The sequence below is a fragment of the Camellia sinensis genome, chromosome 2 (assembly GCF_055761805.1).
Source record: "Camellia sinensis isolate YWXY chromosome 2, ASM5576180v1, whole genome shotgun sequence".
In the NCBI taxonomy this organism is placed as follows: Eukaryota; Viridiplantae; Streptophyta; class Magnoliopsida; order Ericales; family Theaceae; genus Camellia; species Camellia sinensis.
The window spans coordinates 167,098,183-167,122,518 of NC_138962.1; the positions used below are offsets into that span (position 1 = coordinate 167,098,183).

The window sequence follows — 24,336 nt, forward strand, 5'->3', positions numbered from 1 at the left end:
AAAATTAGAAAAATATGTGATGTGCATGTGATTCTGTGATGAGGTGCAAGTGAAATGTTATGGGGTACAAGTCCATATTTGTGTAAATGTTTTTTTTTCTCACTCGAATGTAATTTCCTTTTTTTTTTTTTTTAATGTTGAAAAATATATAAAAGTTCTTAGATATAGAAAATATGTTTTAAAATATATATTAATAGGAGACACTGCTGGAAAACAGACTTTTAGTGGCGTTTAAGAAACGCCGCTATATCTTTCAAAAACGCCACTAATTCCTTTTGCGACGTTTAGTACCAAACGTCGAAGCTGCGGCCGTCGCTGTATCTTTACGACGTTTTAAAAACGTCGCGATATTAGAATAGGCAGCGTTTCTAAAAACGCCGCGAAATGTCCCTACCATGACGTCACTATGATTTTAGCGACGTTTTCAAAACGCCGTCATATCTTTTTAAAAAAAATTGACCATTAACTTTTTGGAGTTTAGGTGGCGTTTTAAAAACGCCGTGAAATCCTCTTTTTTTTTTTGTGAAATTGTGCTAATTTTATGTTATTAAACTAAAAAAATACCTATAATAAAATTGAATAGCCTTAATATGAAATAATAACTCCTATTCAAATAATAAATGCAGCATTATTTCACTTTCCTATTCATTTTAATATCCAATCATCATTATCCACAAAATAACATATTCAAAAATTAAATTCACAATTCTCAACCAAAAAATCAGCAGTCCTATGACAGCAAAAATCAACACCAGCCAAAAGTCACACACAGCCTTGTTCTTATCAACTAGACCAACTTGTATTACAAAAGCTTTTGTAAGATAATTTGCTTCCAAAAAATGAAAAAATGGATCATTATCCACATCCATACTAGATCTACCCATCAGGCTCCCTAGCTAAGAAGACACTGTTCACCACCCCATAATTTCCACTTACAAATGGTTGGTGCTCATCATGCCGCCATTCTTCATCAACAAAAAACTTGTACTGCACGGAAAAGAAAACAACATATCTAAACATCAGATACTAGAGATAGAAGTACACTTTTAGGATTGTTGATGTAGATGAACTCATCTCTTTGACTAAACACTGAATTTCATGATCAATTTGTTAATCTTGCACAATATTTCTGTGAATATCATGTCCGTTATATACAATTTTGAAAGAATTAAAATGTATAAAATGCATGCACCATTGTGCAACTATGGGATGCATGTTTACTTTCTTCAACCTGTATAATCTTCATATAACACAACAATATGGTGTCTCATTGAGATTTATATGTATTAGCTGCCTGTGTTATAGCAAACATACAAAGCCTTTTAGCTAATTTATAGTCTTTATTATTTGAAACAACAAATCACCCTCTTTAGTGGACAAATTGTCCATGGATCCATTTTCAGGAACATAAAGTGGCTCCAATTTCTGCTAAGCATGGGGACCCACCAATACTGATATATATTAAGTATAAAACATTTTAAGAAGAAGAAGGTGTACAATCCAAGTTAAAATTCACAAAACAGATCACCAAGCTCTTTCAACAGTGCAAGCTTCTAAGCTTACAGTAGAAAGTAGAAAATGAAGAAGAAAAAGAAGAAATTCAAACAAATCAAATATACCTCAACTTTCCCAAATCTTCTTCCAGACATCTCACATGCTCAGAAGCCTCTTCTTGGGCCTTTTTTGTAGCTTCCTGTAATGAAATATTAACAAATAGGTTAAAAACACCCAAGTAAAATAGAAGTAGACACAACCATCTATTCATAAGGCTTTTTTTTCAAATAGGTCTTCCCTACCATCATCTGCAAGAACCAAGGAGTAAGTTGAATTGGCTGATGCAAGGAAATAACCAAAAGCAAAATAATGCCTATATCCATATAATGCCACCCCCAATCATCAGGAACCCCCAATGAGGGATAGATTTGAGAAAAATAATGTCTTCAGAAAACAAATGATGATGAAGAAATAAAAATCATGTATTCAGCACGCTGATCCACTTTGCCCATATCCATGTAATAAAACAAGCAATTGAGGAGGTGGAAAAAAAATAATGACTTCAAAAAATAATGTTGTTCCATTAGTCACTATCCCCATAAATATAATTAATATACAGCTTTCACATTGTCCATCCATCTTAAAGAATCTCAGCAAGTACTATCTGACTTCAACTATATTCAGACACATTCTAAAAAAAAAATTCTCAAAGACATGCCATACCACCTAAAATTGAAACTCTTTGTTTCTGAACCAGGTGAAATTTTAGTTCAAAAATTATCCCGAGATTCACATAAAGGTATTTAGTCGTTTTCTTTTAGTTCTTGAAGGTAGTTACACAATCAGAGGTTTTCAGGATAATGCCTTTGCAAATGTTTGTCTGTGCAACAATAACTTCCCACTTTGCTAGGAAAAAGAATATCCCTATTTAGACCACCCTTAATCACACACCCACCATGTCTATATATGCATCCACTCACAGTAGAAAATGCCTATGAATTGAACAAATATCAGCACAATTATCTATGATTGAGAAGAAATCTATACGAAAGCCAGCCAAGTTTATGGTTCAATAAAAGTTTAGCAACCACTATACTTCAACAAAGTCCTCAGGACCAAACTCGCCAGAGACCCCATGACAAGAACTCCATAATACATAACGAAGATTCTTGGACGGGTCTAAGGCTATTTATGCATGCATGCACCATTAATGATTGCATCCCGGTGGTGCAATCTGAATTAATACTATTAAGCAGACTAGAAGCATATCTAGTATGAAGCATATTAATGAAGAAACCAAAAGTTTCTACAATGCTCTTGATAGATTATGATAGATTCAAGAAATACATTGCTCTCTCAAATCAATCAAAAAAATTGGCTCACAATTCAAAAAGCTGCTCAAGTTTGCCAAGTTCAGCTGGGATTCCACCAACCAATTGATTGCCATTTAATTGCCTGCAAATTAAAAGCCTTGTCAACTGAATCCAAACAATCACTTAATGTGACCTGTAAACAATAAACTGGCAAGATGCATCTTACAAGTAGCTGAGCTTTGACATATTGCCAAGCTCTGGTGGAATCGGTCCTGTAAGCTTGTTGCCATGGAGATACCTACTCAGACAAATAAATATGTGAGCACAACAAAAAAGGAGGCAACAGAAATTCATCATCTATATATCTCTCGAGTTATTAACTCACAGTTTTCCAGTGTAAGACAAATTGCCAAGAATTGGTGGAATTGGCCCAACTAGTTCGTTCTCACTTAAATCCCTGAAAGACAATAATGAAAAGGACAAGCATAAAACATCTTTTTTTTATCCCAAACATAGTTGTTCCATGGGTCGTTAAATTCAAATATATATTAAGCACACCTACAAAACAGCAAGGGCTTGCATTAGACCTATCACCTCTGGAATTTTCCCTGTCAGCCTATTTCCTTGGAGAGATCTAATAACAAGAACCATAAGCACAGTAATGTCATAATGAAAAACAGAGAAACAACATGAGGGTTAAAGCTTTTAGTTCAAAAAATGAACAGAGAAGGAAAAAGAAAAATAGAACTCCATGAATGCCATGTACCACATACATCATGAATAAGCGCCAGCTTAGTCAATAATGCAGCGCCCATTCCGCCACTAATAGAGAATGATTTTGGGCAACCCATATTGATATCTACTGCGGCAACATCTTTGCACCTGAAAGAGCAGTTACCAAGACAAAACTCTAGATTAGAGGTGGCAAAAAATAGGTAGTGGCTATTTTGTATAACCATACATACATCTTAGTCAAAATTCATATCTGACCAAATTGTTAGGTTAGACCCAGTTAGACAACAGATCCATTGGAGGGTATACAAATCTTGAAACCAAATTGAATTGTATTTTGTATAAACATATATAGCATTTTTTGCATTCTCAATTGTATCCTTATCCAATGTTCAAAACAAAATTATATCATTATTCCTATGTTTTGAGAGATTCTTACGTTTTGAGATTCTTATATCATTATTCCATTTCGAGTAAATCTGTTGATAATGGAGCAAGCTCCTAAGATAGCCAGTAAGAACAGCAAGATTGCAGACCACACGCACACCCTGAAAAATCGAATAATCAAGTATTATTAAACAGCAGATGACAATATATCATAAGCTTAGCACAAAAAATTCAAGCAATAAAACTGCTAACAGACGAAAACCATGCCAATAGTATTATATCATTTAGGAAGACTAGAAGATTAATAGCTCACCATCCAGTCCATGGAAGAAATAGTTTGTGACCCAAATCTGGTCTCTCTTTGGCAAAGTTAAACATGAATGTATACATTAGTACAGTGGGCTCCGCAACTCCCAAAATCAGTAAAGGTGGAGCATTTAATGTAAAATCATATAGCAAATAAAGGCTTGATACATATCATGATTGTAGTACATACCTGAAGCCATTTAACATCCATTCCAAAATATAAAAGAAATTTCATTTAGGTTGAGAATTATTTACAGTTAATTCCCATACCAGTGTTTCTATCTAGTTGTTCCCCAAATGAAATGACTGGGATTGCAGATGCAAAGAATATATATGTGGTAGGAGGCAAAATCCTGAAAACATAACAAGTTATATTAAAATTCACCAAAAAAGAAGAAAATGGGTTACAGAAAAAAGAAAAAAAAGAAAAGAAAAAGAAGCTTCTAAAGATCATTCTTCTTTGATTGTAGTACATACCTGAAGCCAGCTCTGAAGCCACCAGTCCAATCTTGTTTGTAACACAACAACCTGCCCTTAAGATCATTCTTGATCCTGCGAAAAGGCACAAATGTCTCTTCCATAGTGCTCTGCTCTATTATTATTATTATTATTATTATTAATTAGTTCAATGTTGTACTCTTTCTTTTTTTAACAGGCTCTTCTTGTGGGCGATCATAAATCAATCCTCTTGTAATTGCTTTAAAAAAACCTTAGTGAAAATTGCAAATTATCTGAATAAAGAGCAGTACTAAATAATAGTAAAAACAATGAATATTATTACCTCTCAAGAACATTGGGTTTTGCAAGCTCTTGTTGTATGTTCTTGGTGCCTGCTAAATGATAAGAAATTGAAGGGCACTTAACAGCGGAGGACAGCTCCATTAATAGCCTAGCCTTCCACTCCTATGAAAGGGATGGCGGTTGATAAAGGAAAAAGAATTGTAAGGTTTACCATTGGGACAATGTGAGAGGATGTGAAACCAAATTTTGAAACTAGCCTTCCAATCCTAGTACTAATTCTGTTTGTAGATTAAACTTTTGTTATGCTGATGCTTTAGTTTTATGACAAAAAACTTGATTCAGCAAAAGTGAATCTACTCACTGGTTCTGAGGGATAATCAGTTGGTGCATACCCAGCTCTGAAATAGATGACTGCAATTGCTTGACCATCACTGCAGGAGCAAAGGCTTTCAACTGGTGAAAGTAATAACTTACAAATAAAAACATCACATTGTAATCCAACAAATTTAGAACCTAAAACAAAAAACAAAAAAACAAAAAAAAAATAAAATATTTTAAGCCACAAAGCTATGTACACGAGAAGGGTTCCATCAGGTAGAAGCTCCGCTTGCTCATCAATTTCTGCCAATGTTTTCCGAATAGTTGTAACAGCATGTGTGTTACAAAGTTAAGGTAAAAGAAATAAAATAAAATAAAACACTAAAAATATGTGAAGAAAAAACTCTGAAGCTAAAAGTTTCCATCAAGATGGTATATCTGATAAATAAATCGCTGATGATAGTTATGGAAATTATTATTGTTTGACCTATAGTTATAAAAGGAGTTCAATTCTTGGCTTGACTTTTGCCACCGTTATTTGCCTTAGTGGCAGCCTTTCTCTTCCCGACCTTTCTGAAAAGAAGAGATATATATGATCCGTCATTATAATATTCTTGTTACCACTATATCCACCATTAAATATAACGATTATATGCATATAGAACTCATTTGACTCGACCTTGAAACTTCTGGTCAAGATTGTAACATTAAACAGAGTCATTCACATTAATGTAAACACCAAAAACAAAACAAACAAAAAAACCCCACAAAGATGCAACTACAACCACCAAAATGTTACACAAACTTAGCAAACCTGTCGTCAACTGGCTTCAACGCCTCCTTTGGGACCTTGATTGCTGCCCCCTTACCCTTGGCAGCCTTCATTGTTACAATTGAATGCCTTAAAAAGTAAAACAGTCTTAGATTAGAACTGAAAATCTACACAGTAATTTGTTTTAAGACCAATTTAGATCCCAAAAAAGTTAAACAAGACAAATATTCATGATAAAGTCATACAGGTCAACACAACACACACAAACATAGAGATTAATATTAACCTTAAAAAGATAAAATCAAGCATTTCTTAAAAAAAAAAATGAAATAGAAAAACTAACAAACAAACAAACAAAATAAGGAATTGAATCGATCAAAATAATCACAGAGAAACAGAACAGATGAAAAATGAATAATTAAAGTGATTTATTCTAGAAAAATTATTCCAGCAAACTGTTTTTCAGTAACTAAACAGACAGAATCACAGATTTGAAGCTCAAATAACAAACAATCAACAATCAAATTAAACTTCATAAACACAATCATATACATACATACACACACAAACACACATATATATATATATATATATATGCAATTTGTATAGATCAAAAAGAAAAACAAACCTCTGATCGAAGAAGACGAAGAGTTCCAAATCCGCGGAGATGAATCATGGAGCTGTGCTCAAAATCGAACTTCGAAATCACAATCCTGAGATGAATCACCGACCTGTAGAAGAATCGAAGAAGAATCACTAAGAGAGTGAAGAAGAATTGAGAGCCCTAAGGGCTTAAGACCTATATAGAGCCCTAAACAAAAGTATTCATTAAGCAAAACATTGATCCAAAACAGGGATAAATCACAAACAGAACAACTAACCTCTGATCGAAGATATAAATCACGGAGCTGTGCTCAAAATCAAACTTCGAAATCACAATCCCGAGATGAATCACCGAACTGAAGAAGATTCGAAGAAGAATCACTGAGGAAGAGACTGAGAAGAATCGATCCTCTGAGGGAAAGAGATTTGGAGAAACAGATTCGATTCTCTGAGAGAGAGAGAGCAAGAGAGTGAGTGAGACAGGATTTGATCGTCTTGACGGCAGTGCTGAAGATAGGGTTTTCAAAATAAAGGTTTGGAGAGACAAAAGAGGGTGGAAAGAGAAACCGGATTTGGAGGCGCTTTTTAAACGTCTTCCATTCACAAAACGGTACCGTTTTAATTTATAACAAATGCGACGTTTAAAAAACGTCGTTAATTATTAGAAAAGGTGACGTTTACTAAAACGCCGTTAATTAAATGCCGTTAAATCCTTAATTTCCTGTAGTGAGAACCGTGCTATGCACAAAAATTTTAAAATAAAAGTTATGAATTTAAATAACACATATTTTATTTATTTTTATTTTTAAAATACATGTCTCAAAGGATTTGTCCCACACGACATTCATCGGTTTGGCAACTTGGTTTTTCTAGTGAGCGAGTTGTTTTTAAGTTTTCTTTATGAGAGAAGAAATAATGTGCTTGGAATGATTTTTTTAGTTGAACAGATTGTTGTGTGGAATTTTTTTTTTAATTTTATTTTTATTCATGTGTATGATATGATATTTTGACTTTTCTTTTATGACATTTTTTTTTGTTATTTTAGCCTAAAAGTTGGCCACCAAATGGCTTTAGTTATATTTTTTTGACTATGAGTTATTTAAAGGGTTTATTATGGGCCGAATATACTTATTCATGTATTAGTCCTGTCACATCAATTGTTTTACCCTTTTTACCCTTGAGTGCGTATTGGTTGTCTCTGTTTGTTGCTCTAAATAGTGTTCTCTCTCTCTCTCTCCTTCCTCTCGACAATTTCACCAATGAAAAATGAGTCAGACTCCCTTTGTGGAGGATCCCCATAACTCCCTTACTGATCTACACCATTCATGATGTGTGGGTCCCACTCATGTATGTGTGGGGTCCACATCATAAATGGTGTGGATCACAAAGGGGGTTGTGGGGGTCCTCCACAAAGGGGGTCTCTATCATTGCTGTTTCACCAATTGGCACATACCACTCTTTTCGTCTACACCGCTCTCCTTTACCATCGTTCTTCTCCATTGCCATTAATGGTGCTTGCCTTAACCAACTAGGCCTAGTCTAGTAGTTAGCCACAATAACTTTTCTAAGGACTTAATCCTAAAGGGAGGTCATGAGTTCAACTCTCATTAGGAGAGTTGAATTAAGAGGGCAAGCACTTGGTGCTTTGCATAGGGTGGAGAGGCTATCTCTCATAAGTGCTAATCTAACAATTAATAATTGACTTTCGCTGATAAAAAAAAAAAAAAAATGATGCTTCCCCCAACCAACATTCTCTTCCGTTGCTGTCAATGGTGCTCTCCTCAACGACTGTTTTTCTCCGTCGACGCCAACATCACTCGTTTCAATCATCATCCTCATCCTTCTCCATTGCTTACCTCACACCACTATCCTCCTCCCTCATTGCCATCATCCTACTCTTCCATCATCGATCTACTATATTTGACATCGTTACTACCACCATCCCCCTCCTTCATTATGGATCTATTATATGCTATGTCAATCTTCACCAACGACTTTAGATCTAGCCATTTTCAACGCCGATGTAGTATTGTAGCCCTCGTCAACATCGAGATAGAGCCATTACATGATTGTTAGAACTCCTATTAGTGATATTGAGTCTCATCGTGACCTAGATTTGCTATCTATAAAATTGAAGAACCATTGATAAATTTATCATAAATTATTTTATTTGCTTAATTTTCTTACAAACTAAAGTGGGATTTAGTGTCAAAAATAAAAAAATGCAAAGCCAAAGATAACAAATGTATTTAAAAGTATTTCTTTTAAGTAGTTTGAAATCTTCCATGTATTTTTTGTTGTAATTTATTTACAAAGTCAGTCTAATAAATTTGTTAGTGATAAATTTATCATTGAGACAAGAATGTATTGCTTCGCCTAAGTGGTCTCTCTCTCTCTCTCTAAAATCAGATCTACCATTTGTAATTTTTTTTTTTTTTAGAAATTCTTCTGATAAATTTATCACTGATGGAAGGATAGAGAGCATATGGAAAATGCATAATTCTTGCGTTAATCTGTGACAGTAAAGACTGAAGAGGACTATTTTCTAGTAAGAATTTTTATTTTCCTACTTATCTTCCTCTCTTTCTCCTATCGCCACCAAATTTGAGAAAATGGTGACACCCTTCTTCTTCACCCTTTCTCTATCACCCAAATATGAGAAAAATTGTCATTGAAAACTATCGCTGGAGGTTGCTGGCAGTCATAGATGGTAGTTGGTGTTGGGATTTTTTTTTAAAAATATAATTAAGTATAATTATTATTTTATAAATACAAAACTTATGATATTATTATATCATTATAAGATTTTATGTCAAAACTATTATGATATTAAATATGAGTTTAATTGAAATATAATTGTGTTAATTCTTCATGGTACAATTCTCCTATAAACGCCTATAGTTTTCTAAAGGTAAAATATATAAGGAAAATATGATTTGAGCGATGAAAAGTGCTTTTGTAGACAAGAAAGACATAGCGATTTATATACTCAAGGGAGGATTTCTAAGAGTGTTGTTTATCTATTTTTTATGTATTTTTGGGTAACTTTAATTTGTGGCTTGGTTCAATCCTCCAGGTAGTCATGAATACTAGCTGAGTGACGTTGTGAGCAATTGTGTTTTTATCTCGGAATTGCTCCACTCTGATTGTACCTTTACGAGGGGAAAAAAAAAAACAATGATAACACGACTCTCAGAATCTCACAACTATTTTCTCTACACTTGTTTTGGTCTTCATATATTTTTATGATTTATTGTCATTATTAATATAATATTCATGCTCAATATATTGATAATTGTATTGTTAGACTAACAATCTAAAACTGCTTATCACTCCCAAAATTATGGATAGATCTAGCATAGTGAAATTAGTGTTATTTGGTTTTGTTAAATAGATTGTGTTGTGTTGAATTCTCTAGAAACTACGCCGTGTTTGGTTCCAATTTTTTGAATTCAATTTTCTGAACATTGAATTTTTTTGTTTTTTGTTTTTTGTATTTTTTTTTTATTTTTATTGATTTTTTTAAATATTTTGAGCAATTTTTTTACTTTTTAGATACACTTAATATAAATATAATTAAAAAATATAATATTTGTGAAAAAAATATTTAAAAAATCCACTAAATACCCAAAATATAAAATTTCAGTACATTTTCATATTCTTGTATATTTTTTGATTTTTAAAATATTTTTTTACAAATATTTTACTTTTTAAATACACCTAAAAAGTAAAAAAAAAAATTAAAAAAATCACTAAAAAAAAAATTTGAAAAATAAAAAACTCAATTTAAAAAAAAAAAAAATTTTAATTCAAAAAATTGAAACCAAATATAGAATACCTATGGACTTCCATGAGATGAAACAATTTCAGTTTAGTTTAATTTATTTCATAAAATAATTTTAAAGATGATAAAATTTCTTAGGGGGAAAAGTAGTCTTCTGACTTGTGTGAAATCATTCCTGTTCTATTAGTTAATTAATAGTTTTTGAGATTGTTGTATCTAACATCATCATCGTGTTTATATATATACATCTTGTAGATCTTTATCGTGCAATATTGTTGTTCGGACTTAATTAGCTTCAGTCCTTCACGAAGTGTTTGTTTGAATTGTGTTTGTATAATTCCTGTTTGCTACTTTTATTGTGTACTGTTTGATTCAAATTTGAAAATTGAGAATTATCATATTATGAACTGTAATCATTGGCATATGATCTAATCTGACTTGTGAATGTGTATTGTAATCTTATTGCTTAATTCTTAGTTGTCCTAGAGCATCATTTCTTTACATTGTAATCTAATATCATTCTATCTAAAAATATTTATTGAAATTTCAATATTTCATATTAGCTGTTATAAATCCATTTGACCAGAAATTATTGTGCTACTAAATTGAATGGTTTAATTGTGGTGTGAGTTATTATTTGTATAGTTTTCAGATTCTTGTTGTATGAAAATAAAATCAAGCTATGTGTGATATTTTAAAGGTGAGAAATGTGTGAAATAGTTTTCAATTTTAATATAAGTGTGAGCAGAAAAATATTTCTTAGGAAAATTAAAATTTTGACTCAAGTACATAGTTTTTATTTAAAGATGAGTTGCATTACTTATTAATAGTAAAATATGAATGGTTGATAGCCTCCACTACAAAATATTAAGGTTTTGGGAATCAAAATTTAGGGACAACTATTTTTTAGAGATCAAATATTTTTGTTGCGAAAAATATCTTTATTGCCTCCGTTTGGGAAGTGGGTTGGCTTTTTGGCTTTTTAGCTTTTTTAGCCTGGGCTATTTTAGCCTGGTTTGGGAAGGACTTTTTGGTTTTTTTGACTTTTTTTGTGAGAGATGATTGTAATGATTATGGGTTGGATTTGATGTTTTGTTTTTTGTGGCTAAAATAGCCTATTTTGTTTTTTGTGGCTATTTTAGCCCCAAACCAAGTTTCCAAACAATGCCATTATATGTTTAGCAACGAAAATTAGACATTAGTAATTAATTATTATTTATTTGAGACCAAATTTTTTGTCTAAAAAAATAAACTATTTTGAGATCAAATTATTTTGTCCCTAAAAATCTATTTATTAGTGACATTTTCAAAATTTTGTTGCTAAAAGCCTTATTTTGGACTTTTCGAGACGACCTTTTAACAACTATATTCACGATAATAGAAATTGGTCTATAAATGTCTTTTGCAATAAATTTTTTACTTTTATATACTAACATATTTAATTTTTAAAACTCTCATATGTTATAGTACTCGGAGATGTGAACAGCCAAGTGCTTAAGGTTTTCTTATGGGAAAAAACCCCTTTCTTCTTCTATTTCATGGTTTTGCTAAGCGAAATATTCAAAAGGTTTTCATTGTAATTAGACTTTTAATAAATAAAATTAAGATTAGTTCTTTTGAGCAAGGAGAAAATAAGGTGGGATTCACAAAAAAAAAAACCTCACTTTGGCAATTGCGGATTAGTTCTTTGCCGTTACAAATTTAATTAGTATTAAAGATTTCGGTTACATTTTTAAATTCTGTTTTATGATCAGCCTTGATTTAGAAATAGTGACTAGATTAAAAAATTTCAAAATAAACTGATTTAGAAGTAGTGAATAGGTTAAAAAAAAATTCAAAATAAATTAAATATATTATAAAATTAATGAAAAGTACATTGAGTTTTACAATTTTTTTGCATCCATGTCCTTTTACAATAGAGTAATGTTAGGGATACTAAATTTTTTACTAAACAAATAACCAAATGTCTCACATGGGTGTGGAGTCCATAATTTTGTAAACCTCACACTCATGTGAAACATTTAATCATTTATTTAGTAAAAATAATTGAGACCTTCCTTTATAATATCCGTGTGTTAGGTAAGATCCACTTGATGGATTGGTAAAATTTAAATGGCCGATGAATTTTTTTTGGTTAGTTTCTATAACAAAATGATTTTTTTGGGTTAGCCATGGCACCCCAACTAAGCCTTAGTAATGAGCCGGTCCAATCTTGTTTTAAAATTTAAGGATTAGACTGGTGGTTGACTAGTCAATAGGACACGGTTGGATTGACCTGTCCTAGATTGTTAAGGCTTAAATTCTACCCATGAGCCTAAAAATACGAGTTTATGAGTTTTGAGCTAGGCCTGACCCATATGCGTGTTGTAATTTGGGTTATTATTGTTATTATTACTGTTGTTATTATCACCCATGAGCCTAAGAATTATAGGTACTAATTTCTAATTGGCATGCTATTCATATTATCTCAATTTTAATGTTGTCTTACAAGGTATACATCCACAAAGTGATTTTAACAAAAATGAAAGAAAATAGAATTCCTCAGTCATCATCATCATATAGCACTACAAGAATTAGTACTTTTGGCGACTAAATTTTTAGACGTCAAAAGTCATGTTTTAGTCTTCGAAGGTTTTTAGCGACTAAAAGTTTTGGTCACCACATTAGTCGATGACCAATTGTTGGGAAAGGTTTTTGGCGACTAAAAAAATTTTTGTCGCCAAAAGTAATAAATGTGGAAAGCCGTATTTAATGAAAGTCGTATGCACGGCTAGGAGGGAGATCTTTTGTATCTTTCAAGATCCACCCTACAATATGGGGTAAAAAAGCCAAAATAAGTGATTTTAGTCCTTATAAAAAAAAAACGGATTCTTGAACCTCTTTCACGCTCATGTCACGTCAAGGTACGACAAAAGAAAAGATTACAAAATTTGATCCAATTTATTGTAATCGATTAGTTAATATGTTGGTTAACCATATTCTGAAACACAGGAAAAAAAATCATTGGCTTATTGAATTATCTATCAAGGCATGAAAAAGATTCAACGAAAGACAAAAACAAATCAGGGACATGATATTCGTCAGGGTGGTTGGAACCCTGTATTTCGTCGAAGACCAGGTCAATATGGAGAGGTTGGTCAGGTGTACACGATCTTCGTCGACGACATTCCGGATTCAATGAGTCCGAGAGGCTTATTCACTCTGTTCTCAAACTTTGGTGTGGTCAAAGATGTTTTCATCCCTGCCAAAAGGAGAAAAACGACAAAGACCAGATTTGGTTTTGTTAGATTTGATTGTTCGGTTGCAGCAGGGATTGCAATCCAGAAAGCTAACGGTGTATGGTGTGGTGATAAAAGTTTGAAGGTGAAAAAGGCAGACTTTGGGAAAGAGAAGGATATGCCAAACAGAAGAACTGGGGTACAAAAATCAGGTGGAGGAACAAGCTTTATTAGTGCTGGTACTGGAGGGCGAAGAACCTATGCTGAGGTGCTTAAAGGTGGAAAAGTTGATAGCGGGAACAACATTAGTATCAAAGCGGAGGAATATGCTGTTGGTTGGTTACTTCTGACTGCAGTAATCAAATTTAAACCTCATTGTAGCTTTGAAGGGTTCAAAACTGAATGCCATAACAGAGGTTTTAAGGATATACAGATTAGGGAAGGTGGAGGAAGGAATGCTTTTATCACTTTTAAATCACAAGTGGAGCTACAGCAAGCATTGAAAAACCCTGGTGAGTGGTTATTGGAATGGTGTGATGCAATTACTCAGTGGAAGAAAGGTATGCGGTTAGAAAATGAAAGATTAGTTTGGTTAAGTTGTTTTGGTATGCCTCATAATCTTTGGAATGTTACTAACTTTCGCAAAATTGGAGATGCATGTGGGAAAGTTGTTCAGTTTGATCACAATGTAATGAGCATGGAGTCTCTCAAATGTGGTAAAATTAGAATTTGTACTACTCAATTGGAACGTATTGATAAGTTGGTTATTCTGGAACGTGATGGAAGTTCCTACCCTGTTCGTGTGGTTGAGGTTGGGGAGTTGTTAACAGAATCCATGGATGGTGGTGATCACAGTTCTACAGTGCCTCATGGTATTTGGAAGAAGGGTGATGACGTGGAAATTATTATGGGTGATGTGGATAGAAACATTGACATGGCAAATGGTAATAAGACTTCTGAGGGGTTGGTAGGGTCTGTCTCTAATCACATGTGTAACTCAGCCTCCATATCGGTAGTTAATGAGACCGTTGCTGAGATGGGAAGTTGTGATCATGCTCTGGTTCATTCTGTCCCCAATGTAAATGTACAGGCATCTTTATTAAGGGAGGCTGAAGAGAGTGAAAGACGAGGCGTTCAGGTGCTGCCATCACCTTCTGGGCCTAATGGGTTTATTAGAAGCTTAAGTGCTGGTGATATTAATCAGCCCAATATACTTTTGGAAGTAGTTCTGGATCAAGCCCAATTTGCTGGGAAAAGTCTGGGGCATGAGATGGATAAGGCCATTCCTGTTGTGGAGGGTAACCAGAATGTAGAAGATGAGGATAATGCCAGTACAGGGGATGAGTTCAGCCCAAGTGAAGAAGAAGGGGAAGTGGATCAACCAGGTATTTATGATTGTGCTTTTAGTGCAGAAGCCAAACAACATGAGAGAAGAGTGCAGGGTAAGTTCGGGAGGAAGAGGAAAAAGGGGATCCTTTTCAGGAATGGCTTCCAACGTGGTGCCCTTGTTCGTGCAGCTACACTGGCATCTTCATCATCTTTATCCATCAGTAATAATTTTTGTAAGCAAAGGAAAACCAGAAATGAAGCTGAGGCTATAGTTCAGATGGGTAAGACTCGGGGCCTTGAAATGAATGGGCAAGGGGTTGAAACTGAGGAGCGGCGAATACGGTTGGAACTTGAAGAAATAAATAGTGCTAAGGCAAAGGAAAATCAGAAAAGGAAAATCAGAAAAGAAGCTGAGGCTACCATTCAGTTGGGTAAGGCTCTGGGTTTGGAAATGAATGGGCAAGAGGCTGAGATTGTGGAGCGAGTAATTCAATTGGAACTTGAAGATATGAGTAGAGCTAAGGTAACAGGGGTGGAGCCAGGTGCTTAGTTGGAGCATTTGGTCGGTGGCTATAGTGCTAAGTTGTTTCCTCATGAAAATTTTATCCTGGAATGTAAGAGGGCTGGGGAGGGCAGATAGAAGGCAAAGGTTAAAGGAATTTTTGAGGTTGAAATAGGTGGATATGGTTTTGCTGCAAGAAACAAAAAAATCTAGTCTAGATGCTGCTTTTGTTAGGTCATTGTGGCCTATTGATTTAGTGGAATATATGAATGTAGATGTAGTTGGCAGTGCGGGTGGGCTCCTCTGTGTCTGGAACCCTTTGGTTTTTTCATTAAAGAATTGTTGCTGTTCCAGAAACTTCATTCTTCTGGCAGGTACTATGCATTCTTCAATTAACTGTGTTATTGGAAATGTATATGCTCCAAATGAAGATTCCAATAGAAGGAGGTTATGGGATATCCTTTTTAATTTGAAGTCTTTGTTCCCTAATCCTTGGTGCCTAGGGGGAGATTTTAATGAAGTTAAAAGTATTAGTGAAAGAAAAGGGTGTGTTAGAATGGACAAAGGTATGGTTGAGTTTGGAAACTTCATTAATAATCTGGAATTGGTGGATATCCCAATGTTAGGTAGGCTTTTCACTTGGGGTAATTCACAAAGCTGGAGTAGACTTGATCGGTTTTTGGTTAACCCTGAGTGGTTAGAATGGTTCAGATATAAGGTTTGGGGATTACCTAGATTGTTTTCTGATCATTGTCCCATTTTGATGATGGTTGATGCTAGGAATTGGGGCCCTAAACCTTTCAAGTTCATCAATGCTTGGGTGTTACATCCTAATTTTCTTGATGTAGTCAAAACAACATGGGAATCAACAATTGTTCATGGTTGGGCTAGTCATGTAATTATGGAGAAGCTGAGAGCTCTAAAAGGGGTTCTGAAAAGATGGAATGTGGAAGTGTTTGGGGACGTTGAATCAAGATTAACTGAAGCTGAAAGTACTTTACATTCTCTGGATTTACAATCTGAGTTGAGGGGATTGACTGAGGAGGAAGAGGGTAGAAGAAAGGAGGTACTGGGTCAAGTTTGGAAGCTTAGAAAAAGAAAGGAATGGTTGTGGGTGCAAAAATCTAGAATGAACTGGGCTTTGAAAGGGGACAGAAATACGAGATTTTTTCATCTTATGGCCACTAAAAAACAAAACAGAAATTCGATTGCATCTCTAATGGTGAATGGGGTTGAGGTGGAGGAACCAAGTGCAGTCAAACAAGTAGTGTATTCTCATTTTCAGGATTTATTTTCTGAACATTGGACGTTGAGGCCAAGAATAGGTGGAGATTTTAAGAAGATTGATGCTACTCAAGCAGTGACTATTTTGGAGGGAGAATTCACAGAGGAAGAAGTTTGGGGTGCTATAAAAGTCTGTGACGGGAACAAAGCCCCTGGGCCGGATGGTTTCAACATGATGTTTTTTCAAAAAGGGTGGAAATTCTTGAAAGGTGACATTATGAAGTTCATGAAGGAGTTCTATAATAATGGTAAATTGGGTTATGGGGTTAATTGTTCTTTCATTTCTCTTATCCCCAAAAAGGAGAATCCTAGTTCCCTTCTTGAGTTTAGGCCTATTAGCTTGATTAATTCTCCATATAAGGTGCTGTCTAAGGTCTTGGCTAACAGAATTAGGCAAGTTCTGCCTTCTGTTATTGATAAAGCTCAGTCCGCTTTTGTTGGGGATCGAAATATTATGGATGGGGTGCTTATAGCTAATGAGGTGGTAGATTGGTGGAAAAAATCGAAGAAGAAGGGCCTTATTCTTAAATTAGACTTTCAAAAAGCATACGATACTGTTAATTGGAATTGCTTGTTGCATATGCTTTCTAGTTTTGGCTTTGGTTCAAGATGGATTCGATGGATGAAGGAGTGCATGGAATCTGCTAGAATTTCCATTTTGGTGAACGGCTCCCCTTCCGCTGAGTTCTGTCCACAAAAAGGGTTAAGACAGGGTGATCCTTTGTCCCCGTTCTTGTTCAATGTTGTTGCTGAAGGTCTGCATATTCTGCTGTCAAGGGCCAAGGGGTTGGGGTTTATAAGAGGTGTGGTCGTGGGTAATAGAGCTGTGAATGTGTCCCATCTCCAGTTCGCTGATGATACTATTATATTCTGTGAGGCTGAGTGGTCAGAAATCATGACAATCAAACGAATTTTACGGTGTTTTGAAGTGGTATCGGGGCTGAAAATAAATTTTCATAAGAGTTTGATTTGTGGAGTCGGAGTGAAGAGTGGGTTGGTGGAGGAGTTTGCAGAAACACTTAACTGTTTGAGTCACAAATTACCTTTAAAATATCTTGGAATGCCTCTTGGTGCTAATCCTCGCAGGAAACAAACATGGCAGCCTGTTGTGGATCGAGTTAAAAAGAAACTATCTGGGTGGAAAAGTAGGCTGTTGTCATATGCTGGAAGGGTCACACTTATTAAATCTGTCTTGTCTTCCTTGCCTGTTTATTATATGTCTTTGTTTAAGATTCCAGAGTGTGTTGCTAAACAACTTGATAAGATTCAAGCTAGGTTCTTGTGGGGAGGGGATGAATCTAAACGGAAAATACATTTGTTAAAATGGAAAGAGGTGCAGCTGAATAAGAAGCAAGGTGGCCTTGGAATAAGAGATATCAGGTTGTTAAATTCATGCTTTCTTCTCAAGTGGTGGTGGAGATATGCTCTTGAAAATGATGCTCTGTGGAAATCTGTGATTTGTGCTAAATATGGGATATTGGGGGGCCGATGGTTTCCTCCAGTGCAGGATTTGTGTTCAGTTTCTTCTATTTGGAAAGATGTTCTTGATGTGTCATGTTTAAACCCTTATTTGTTTAACTTTTTTCGGGAAAATGTGGAGATTAGGATTGGTGATGGTTGTAGGGTAAATTTTTGGGAAGATACTTGGTTGGGATCATTAAGTCTCAAAGCCCAATTTCCAAGGTTATATCAACTGAATGTAGATAAGGAGATAAGTTTGAAGGATCTGATATATCGCAGAATTAGTAATAATTATTGGTGTTTCAATTTCAGAAGGCCTCTTTTCGGATGGGAAGAAGAAGAGATGATTAGGTTGCAAAGTCTGCTGGGTGTAGGTCCTAGCCTTGATGTTAATCAAAGGGATTCAATTCGGTGGAAGGCTGAGCAGTCAGGAACCTTTAAAGTTGGCTCTGTGTATAATTGGTGCCAAAACAGAGTTGGGCCTGCCTTAGGTAATTATGAGCTGGTCTGGAATAATTTTGCTCCTCCTAAGGCCAAATTCATTTCTTGGCTTGCTTGGCGGGGTAGGTTGAAAACATCTGATTTTCTAAGTAGAGTGGGAGTTTTGAGAGGTTCGAGGAGTCTATGTTGCGTGCTGTGTAAAGTTGAGGAGGAGACTTGTAATCATCTTCTTTTGTCTTGTAACTTTGTGTGGCGTGTGTGGTCTAACATCATGGCATGGTGGGAAATCCAATGGGTGTCTCCAGGTTCTTTCGAAGGCTTGATGAACTGGTGGTTGGGATGGAGGCTCAAGAAAAAGGTAAAGGAGGTTTGGTGGGTTGTTTTTATTTCGGTCGTTTGGTCTTTGTGGAAATATAGGAATGACTGTGTTTTTAATAATGTTAATCCTGATGCTGATGCTTTGTCTGAGCTTATTAAAATTAGAGTGGCCATGTGGTTCAAAATTTATGATTCGGGGTGTTGCTTCTCCATCCAAGAGATAGTGTCAAATATAAAATGGGTGAGACATATGTCTTAAGTTCAGAGGAGGCTTTGCTGTTATTGTGTCAAGGTGGGCTGTTGGGATGCTCCTGCTCAGATTTGAAGTGAAAGTTTATTTTCTGGGGTGGTGTTGCTGATTTGGGTTGTAACTCCCTTCACTGTTAATGTTTTCAGCTACTAGTATGGCATTTGGTGGTGCTCAGGTCTGCTAAATGGGGCTCAGGGTGATGAAATGGTGCTCAGGGGAGTTAAATTTGGAGTTGTTGCTGTCAATAATGGTCTTGTACTAATATGCTAATTGTTGAACTGATATTTTGTGTTTGTGATGATGGTGAATTTTGTTTTGTGAGGATTTGGGAGTTGGTGGTTAAGCATACTTGCTGCTATTCAGCTCGAAGGTGTAGTAGTGGTGAAGTTGGGTTATGCAATAGTAGGTTGAACTAATAGGTTGTGCTGCACTGATGCTCATTCGATGGAATGTGCTCTGTTGTTTCAGTTGGCTGATGTTGATCTATCTGAGCATGTTGGACCTGATCTGCTGTAGTGTAGCAAGCTGAAAATGAGTAATTTTGTGCTGAACTGTTGTAGTATGGAATTGAACTGCTGTAGTGTTGTTGTGCGGAACTGATGGTGAATAGGAGTATTTTTGTACTACTTCTGGAGCAGTTTGTTCTAACAGTTGCTGCCTTGGATTTGTTTGTCTTGGCCTTTGAAAGAAGGAGTGCTGCTGGTCTGTTTTGCTGTCTTATGGTTCTGTTCTGGCTACCTTGCGTGTTAATTTCTTAGTGTTGCTAGAAGAGTGCAACAGTTTTGGGCTACAAAAGTTGTATAGAAGTCTTGGTTTTGGTTTGTTGCTGGTGTCTGTCTGCTGCTGGCTATCTTGGGTGTTTATTTCTTTAGTGTTGCTAGGAGAGTGCAACAGTTTTGGGCTACAAATTGATGCAACTTTGGGTTACAAATTGGCAGATTTGGAAGGCTGTGTGTTTGGGTGATTTTTTATTTTTTATTTCTTTTGTTTTTGTTTCTTTGTTTTGGATTGGTTTCTCGCCAATCTGTGGGTTTAGTGCTAGCAGATGATTGTGCTTCTTCCTTGATGCCAACCTAGTTGGGATTGTGGAGTGTTAGCTATGATGCTTTTTGCACTTCCCTCCTTTATGGTTGTATTTTGTTGCTTGTTTTTGCTCTTTTCATCAATAAAGTTTTTTTTCTTTGTTGATCAAAAAAAAAAAAGACAAAAACAAATCCACTTTCTGTTTTACGTCAAGCAATACGTAGAGTAACTCTTGATATAGCAGTAAAATCAAGATATGTAGGTGGATCGACTCATCAAGTTCCCATTGAAATAGGATCCTGTAACGCCCCAAAATAATTGCGATAATCCACCCACAATGTTAATTACATAATAACATGCGATGAAATAGTTATCTTCCATTAATCTCAATTATTTGTAAAAAAAGAGGGAAACATTTACAAATACAAATTCATAAGTCTAATTTTGAATCTATAGCATATGTTACAACAAGAGATAAGATATGAAAATAAAACAGATAATAAATACCCTAAAGTCTTACAACTTTCCAAGACAGTACTTGGTTACAATAAAAGTAGAATTTAAGTCCAATATAGTTAAAGGCCCTTGACTTGTACAAAACATATATAAAAATCAACAAAATGAAGCTCTTGCTCCAACTACTGCCAAGCTATTGCCTTAGCAGAGGGATATCATCAGTACTTGAAATGTTTTTCCCATATAGGGTGAGCCAAAACCAAGTAGAAATAATTTAGCACAATATATAAATCTTAACAAAGCTATAAGGTGAATACATATGCAATACTCGTGCCAAAATATTATATATATATAACTATGCAATGCCATGTTAATATTACAATTCATTTCCTTTACAATAGAAAACAAGGCAGTGAATCATACTCTGGGAATCTCAAACAAATACAACCTTTCATGGAAATTTCGTCTGCGGGAAACCGTGAACCGACACTCATGTAAACATAGGCTATACAAGCACTACTATTGCCATTTTATGGATATTTCGTCCATGGGATCGGCACCCATGTATACGCGTAGTTTTTAGGACTTATGGACATTCAAGCCAACTTATTTTAACGAGACAATACATGTATTCCAGATTTATCCCTTTTTCTCAAAACGATAAACATTTTCAATGTATAAGTGTGAGATAATGCCCAATGCAAATGAATGAGAAAATTGTTTCAATTCTTCTAATTCTCATGCAATTTCTACAACAATTATAGCTATCCTCCACCGATAGTACAAAACAAATATTTCTAAACAGATAAACAATTTTCAATAAAGATAAACTTTTCAAATTTCAAGAGATGAGTGATAATATATATCTAATTCCACCATCCTCATCAATATCAATCAAATTTCACAATTTCAATATTAATTTCATTATTTATACAAAATCAACATTTGTGTCATTTAGGGCCAAACCCCATTTTTCTTCATAAATCAATCCCAAGGATAAAACATACTATTTCATCAGCACTCATCCTCATTTACAATTCCAAAACCATTTCCACAAATTTATTTGAAAACCTCTTTTTTGATTTTTTCCCAAAACCCTAGGCGTGTTCCAAAATTTCCAAAATCGCAATATTGTTTAGAAATAACAAATAACTAAGTTAAAACTCATAAAAGGTGCGAAAAATCCCTACCTCAAGCTTGGAAGATGATTGAAGTAGTGATGGAAACTCAAAGAGGATTAATCCACCTATGTAGTAAATGTGGGTCTTATACAATTATTAGGTTATTTATACATGTATTTGGATTATGATAATAGAGTTCAAAATCTATTAGGATGCCTAGTATATAAAGGATTTAGTTAACTAATTGTATAGAACTAGAAGTCTCATAAATAGACTATTATAAATAGTTATAAGGTTTTCTTGAGGGAGATTGAGTGGTGAGGGAAAAAATAGAAATGCATGGGTTAGAATAGCATGAGGGCACTGGGGTGAGCAAGAACCTAATTATCTTTGAATATGGGGTTCAAGTAGTAGCGTGGGATTTGAGTGTTTTAACAATTTCACATGAATTTTCCATTTTTATCATAGTAGAATCTCTCTCTTGTGCATGTAGGTAATTAGAGTCGAATTACGTAAATTTGTGTGTGATTATTTTTTTATTTTGGTGTGTGTGAATGTGTTTCCGTTTACGGTAGTGGGAAATGATATAAATCCTAACATAAATTACACTAACTTCCCATCAGATTCGAAGGAAATAGAGGCAATTATTTAACAGTATATTAGAGAAAAAAATTACAAATTAATAAAAAAATTTATAATATTAATTATTAATATTTATAATATTTTTTACTTTTTGGTGAATAAGTTTTGCTGACACCATGTCACAGTAATTTTTCCAAGGAACTACAAGTAGTTCCACAATTTTAATATAATTACATTAATTTTCTTTTTAGTAAGGTTAAATGGACAAAAATTAATACACATGATATGAAAACGCTATGATAAACAAGAAATAATATATATTTGAGTGTGAAAAATAATAGCATTCAGTGTGTTTGGTTTGAGTTTTCTGAATTAAGTTTTTTGAAAACTGACTTTTTTGGTTTTTGTGTTTTTAGTAAATATTTTTTAATTTTTAAATTTTTTTTACTTTTTTAGATGTACCTTACTTAGATATATCTAAAAAGTAAAAAATTTGTGAAAAAATATTTTAAAAAATTAATAAATACAAAAAAATACAAAAAATGAACTGAATTCTTGTATTTTTTTTGCATTTTTGGTATTTAGTGAATTTTTAAAAGATTTTTGTTACAATTTTTTTACTTTTTAAGTATATTTATGTTAGGTGTGTCTAAAAAAAAAAATTGCTTAAAATATTAAAAAATTCAGTAAAAAAAAAACGGAAAATAAGAAAGTAAAATTTTGTGAAAAGTATTTTTTGAAAAGTAGAAACAAGCAAAGTGATTATTATTTTTTCATCCATGTAACTAACAAATTATTGATGAGTGTTATGCAAATTAAAATCTCAAGATAACTTGATGTAATTACGTTAAAATTGTGAGACTTTTGTATTTTCTCTAAATTTTAAGAGAAGCCAATGTAATTTGTCTAATTTTTAAAGGAAAAATTACATTTGAGTGGAATAGTGAGAAAAAAAAATTATTTTTATGGTGGTACAATTCTATTGTGTGCATAGTACAAATATATTTATTTGTCTGGTGTAATTCTTATTGTGTATCAGAGTCGCACTAAATATTTATTTTTATTTTTATTTTTATTTATATTTATAGTGTAATTTTTTTTTTCCATTGCTTTATATATTTGTAATTTTCTGTTTTCAATGCACCAATTATGTAAAAGATTACATTTAATTCTGTAATTAAATTCTGTAAATAAATAAATAAATAAATACTGATAAAACAGGCATCTCGTGTGGGCGTGAATAATCATAACCATTGTCTTGAACAATCATGGAGAGAGAGAGAGAGAGAGAGAGCTCCTTCTCCTTTATCTTTGTCAGCCTTCATCATCATCATCATTATTTTGATTATTATGGTGTTCATGAGATACCTAATTCTGAGGCCCAGTTAATTATTAACTTTTTCTAGTCACATACACACAGAGAGACAGCGACAACTATTTATAAAGAAGATGACCATTTTAACTGCTTTTGGTTTGGAGGTGGTTCCCTATGGGCATAGATGTGGGGTTATACATTTATAGAGCATGCATTTGGAGGGTGCTTCTTTATAGAGCAAGTAATGCATTCTTGTCATTATTGGTTGAACATTTCCATGTGAGGCACAGTGTTTTCAGTCGTAAGGAATGTGCATGTATGTATATACTACTCCATCCACTGTCATTATAATCATTCTTTCTTTGTCACATATATATATATAAGGAAAATCATAAATAAGTGAGATTTCGCGGAAAAAATATTTCATTTTTACGGAGTGTAATTGTGGGTTTGGTTTGATTTTTTTAAAATTATTTTAAGATGAGTTTCATTTATTTTTTGATTTCTTATATTTTAGTCATTTTTTTGTACTTTTTAAATATACATAACTGAGATGCATTCAAAAAGTTTACCAAAAAAAAAAAAA

General features: G+C 34.0%; 1 protein-coding gene across 7 annotated transcripts; it reads right to left on the reverse strand.

Annotated features, from left to right (window-relative positions):
• Window positions 1-679: 679 nt before the first annotated feature.
• LOC114272586 (boron transporter 1-like) lies at window positions 680-7,389 on the reverse strand. 7 transcript variants are annotated; one of them, XM_082916080.1, is made up of 15 exons: window positions 6,945-7,389; window positions 6,692-6,794; window positions 6,106-6,192; window positions 5,779-5,864; window positions 5,549-5,594; window positions 5,335-5,404; window positions 5,014-5,135; window positions 4,710-4,824; window positions 4,503-4,585; window positions 4,240-4,285; window positions 3,979-4,087; window positions 3,581-3,689; window positions 3,370-3,441; window positions 1,620-1,693; window positions 680-987 (listed from the first exon to the last, which is right to left on the reverse strand). In XM_082916080.1, the coding sequence occupies exons 7-11, from the start codon at window positions 5,024-5,026 to the stop codon at window positions 3,991-3,993; spliced, it is 354 nt and encodes a 117-aa protein (XP_082772206.1). In that variant the 5' UTR covers window positions 5,027-5,135; window positions 5,335-5,404; window positions 5,549-5,594; window positions 5,779-5,864; window positions 6,106-6,192; window positions 6,692-6,794; window positions 6,945-7,389; the 3' UTR covers window positions 680-987; window positions 1,620-1,693; window positions 3,370-3,441; window positions 3,581-3,689; window positions 3,979-3,990. The 7 variants fall into 7 exon arrangements, with proteins under 7 accessions (XP_082772206.1, XP_082772207.1, XP_082772209.1 ...); XM_082916081.1 differs by adding an exon at window positions 1,797-1,832 and having other exon boundaries at window positions 5,549-5,864; XM_082916083.1 differs by having other exon boundaries at window positions 4,710-4,819; window positions 5,549-5,864.
• Between the last annotated feature and the right edge of the window lie 16,947 nt (window positions 7,390-24,336).

What these genes read in the sequence shown, in the direction of transcription:
- LOC114272586 (XM_082916080.1), bottom strand. An exon ending in GGCTTCAGAGCTGGCTTCAG is followed by an intron (nt 4,586 to 4,709) that starts GTATGTACTACA and finishes TTATGTTTTCAG; the next exon opens with GATTTTGCCTCCTACCACAT. An exon ending in TTTCTTCCATGGACTGGATG is followed by an intron (nt 4,088 to 4,239) that starts GTGAGCTATTAA and finishes TCGATTTTTCAG; the next exon opens with GGTGTGCGTGTGGTCTGCAA.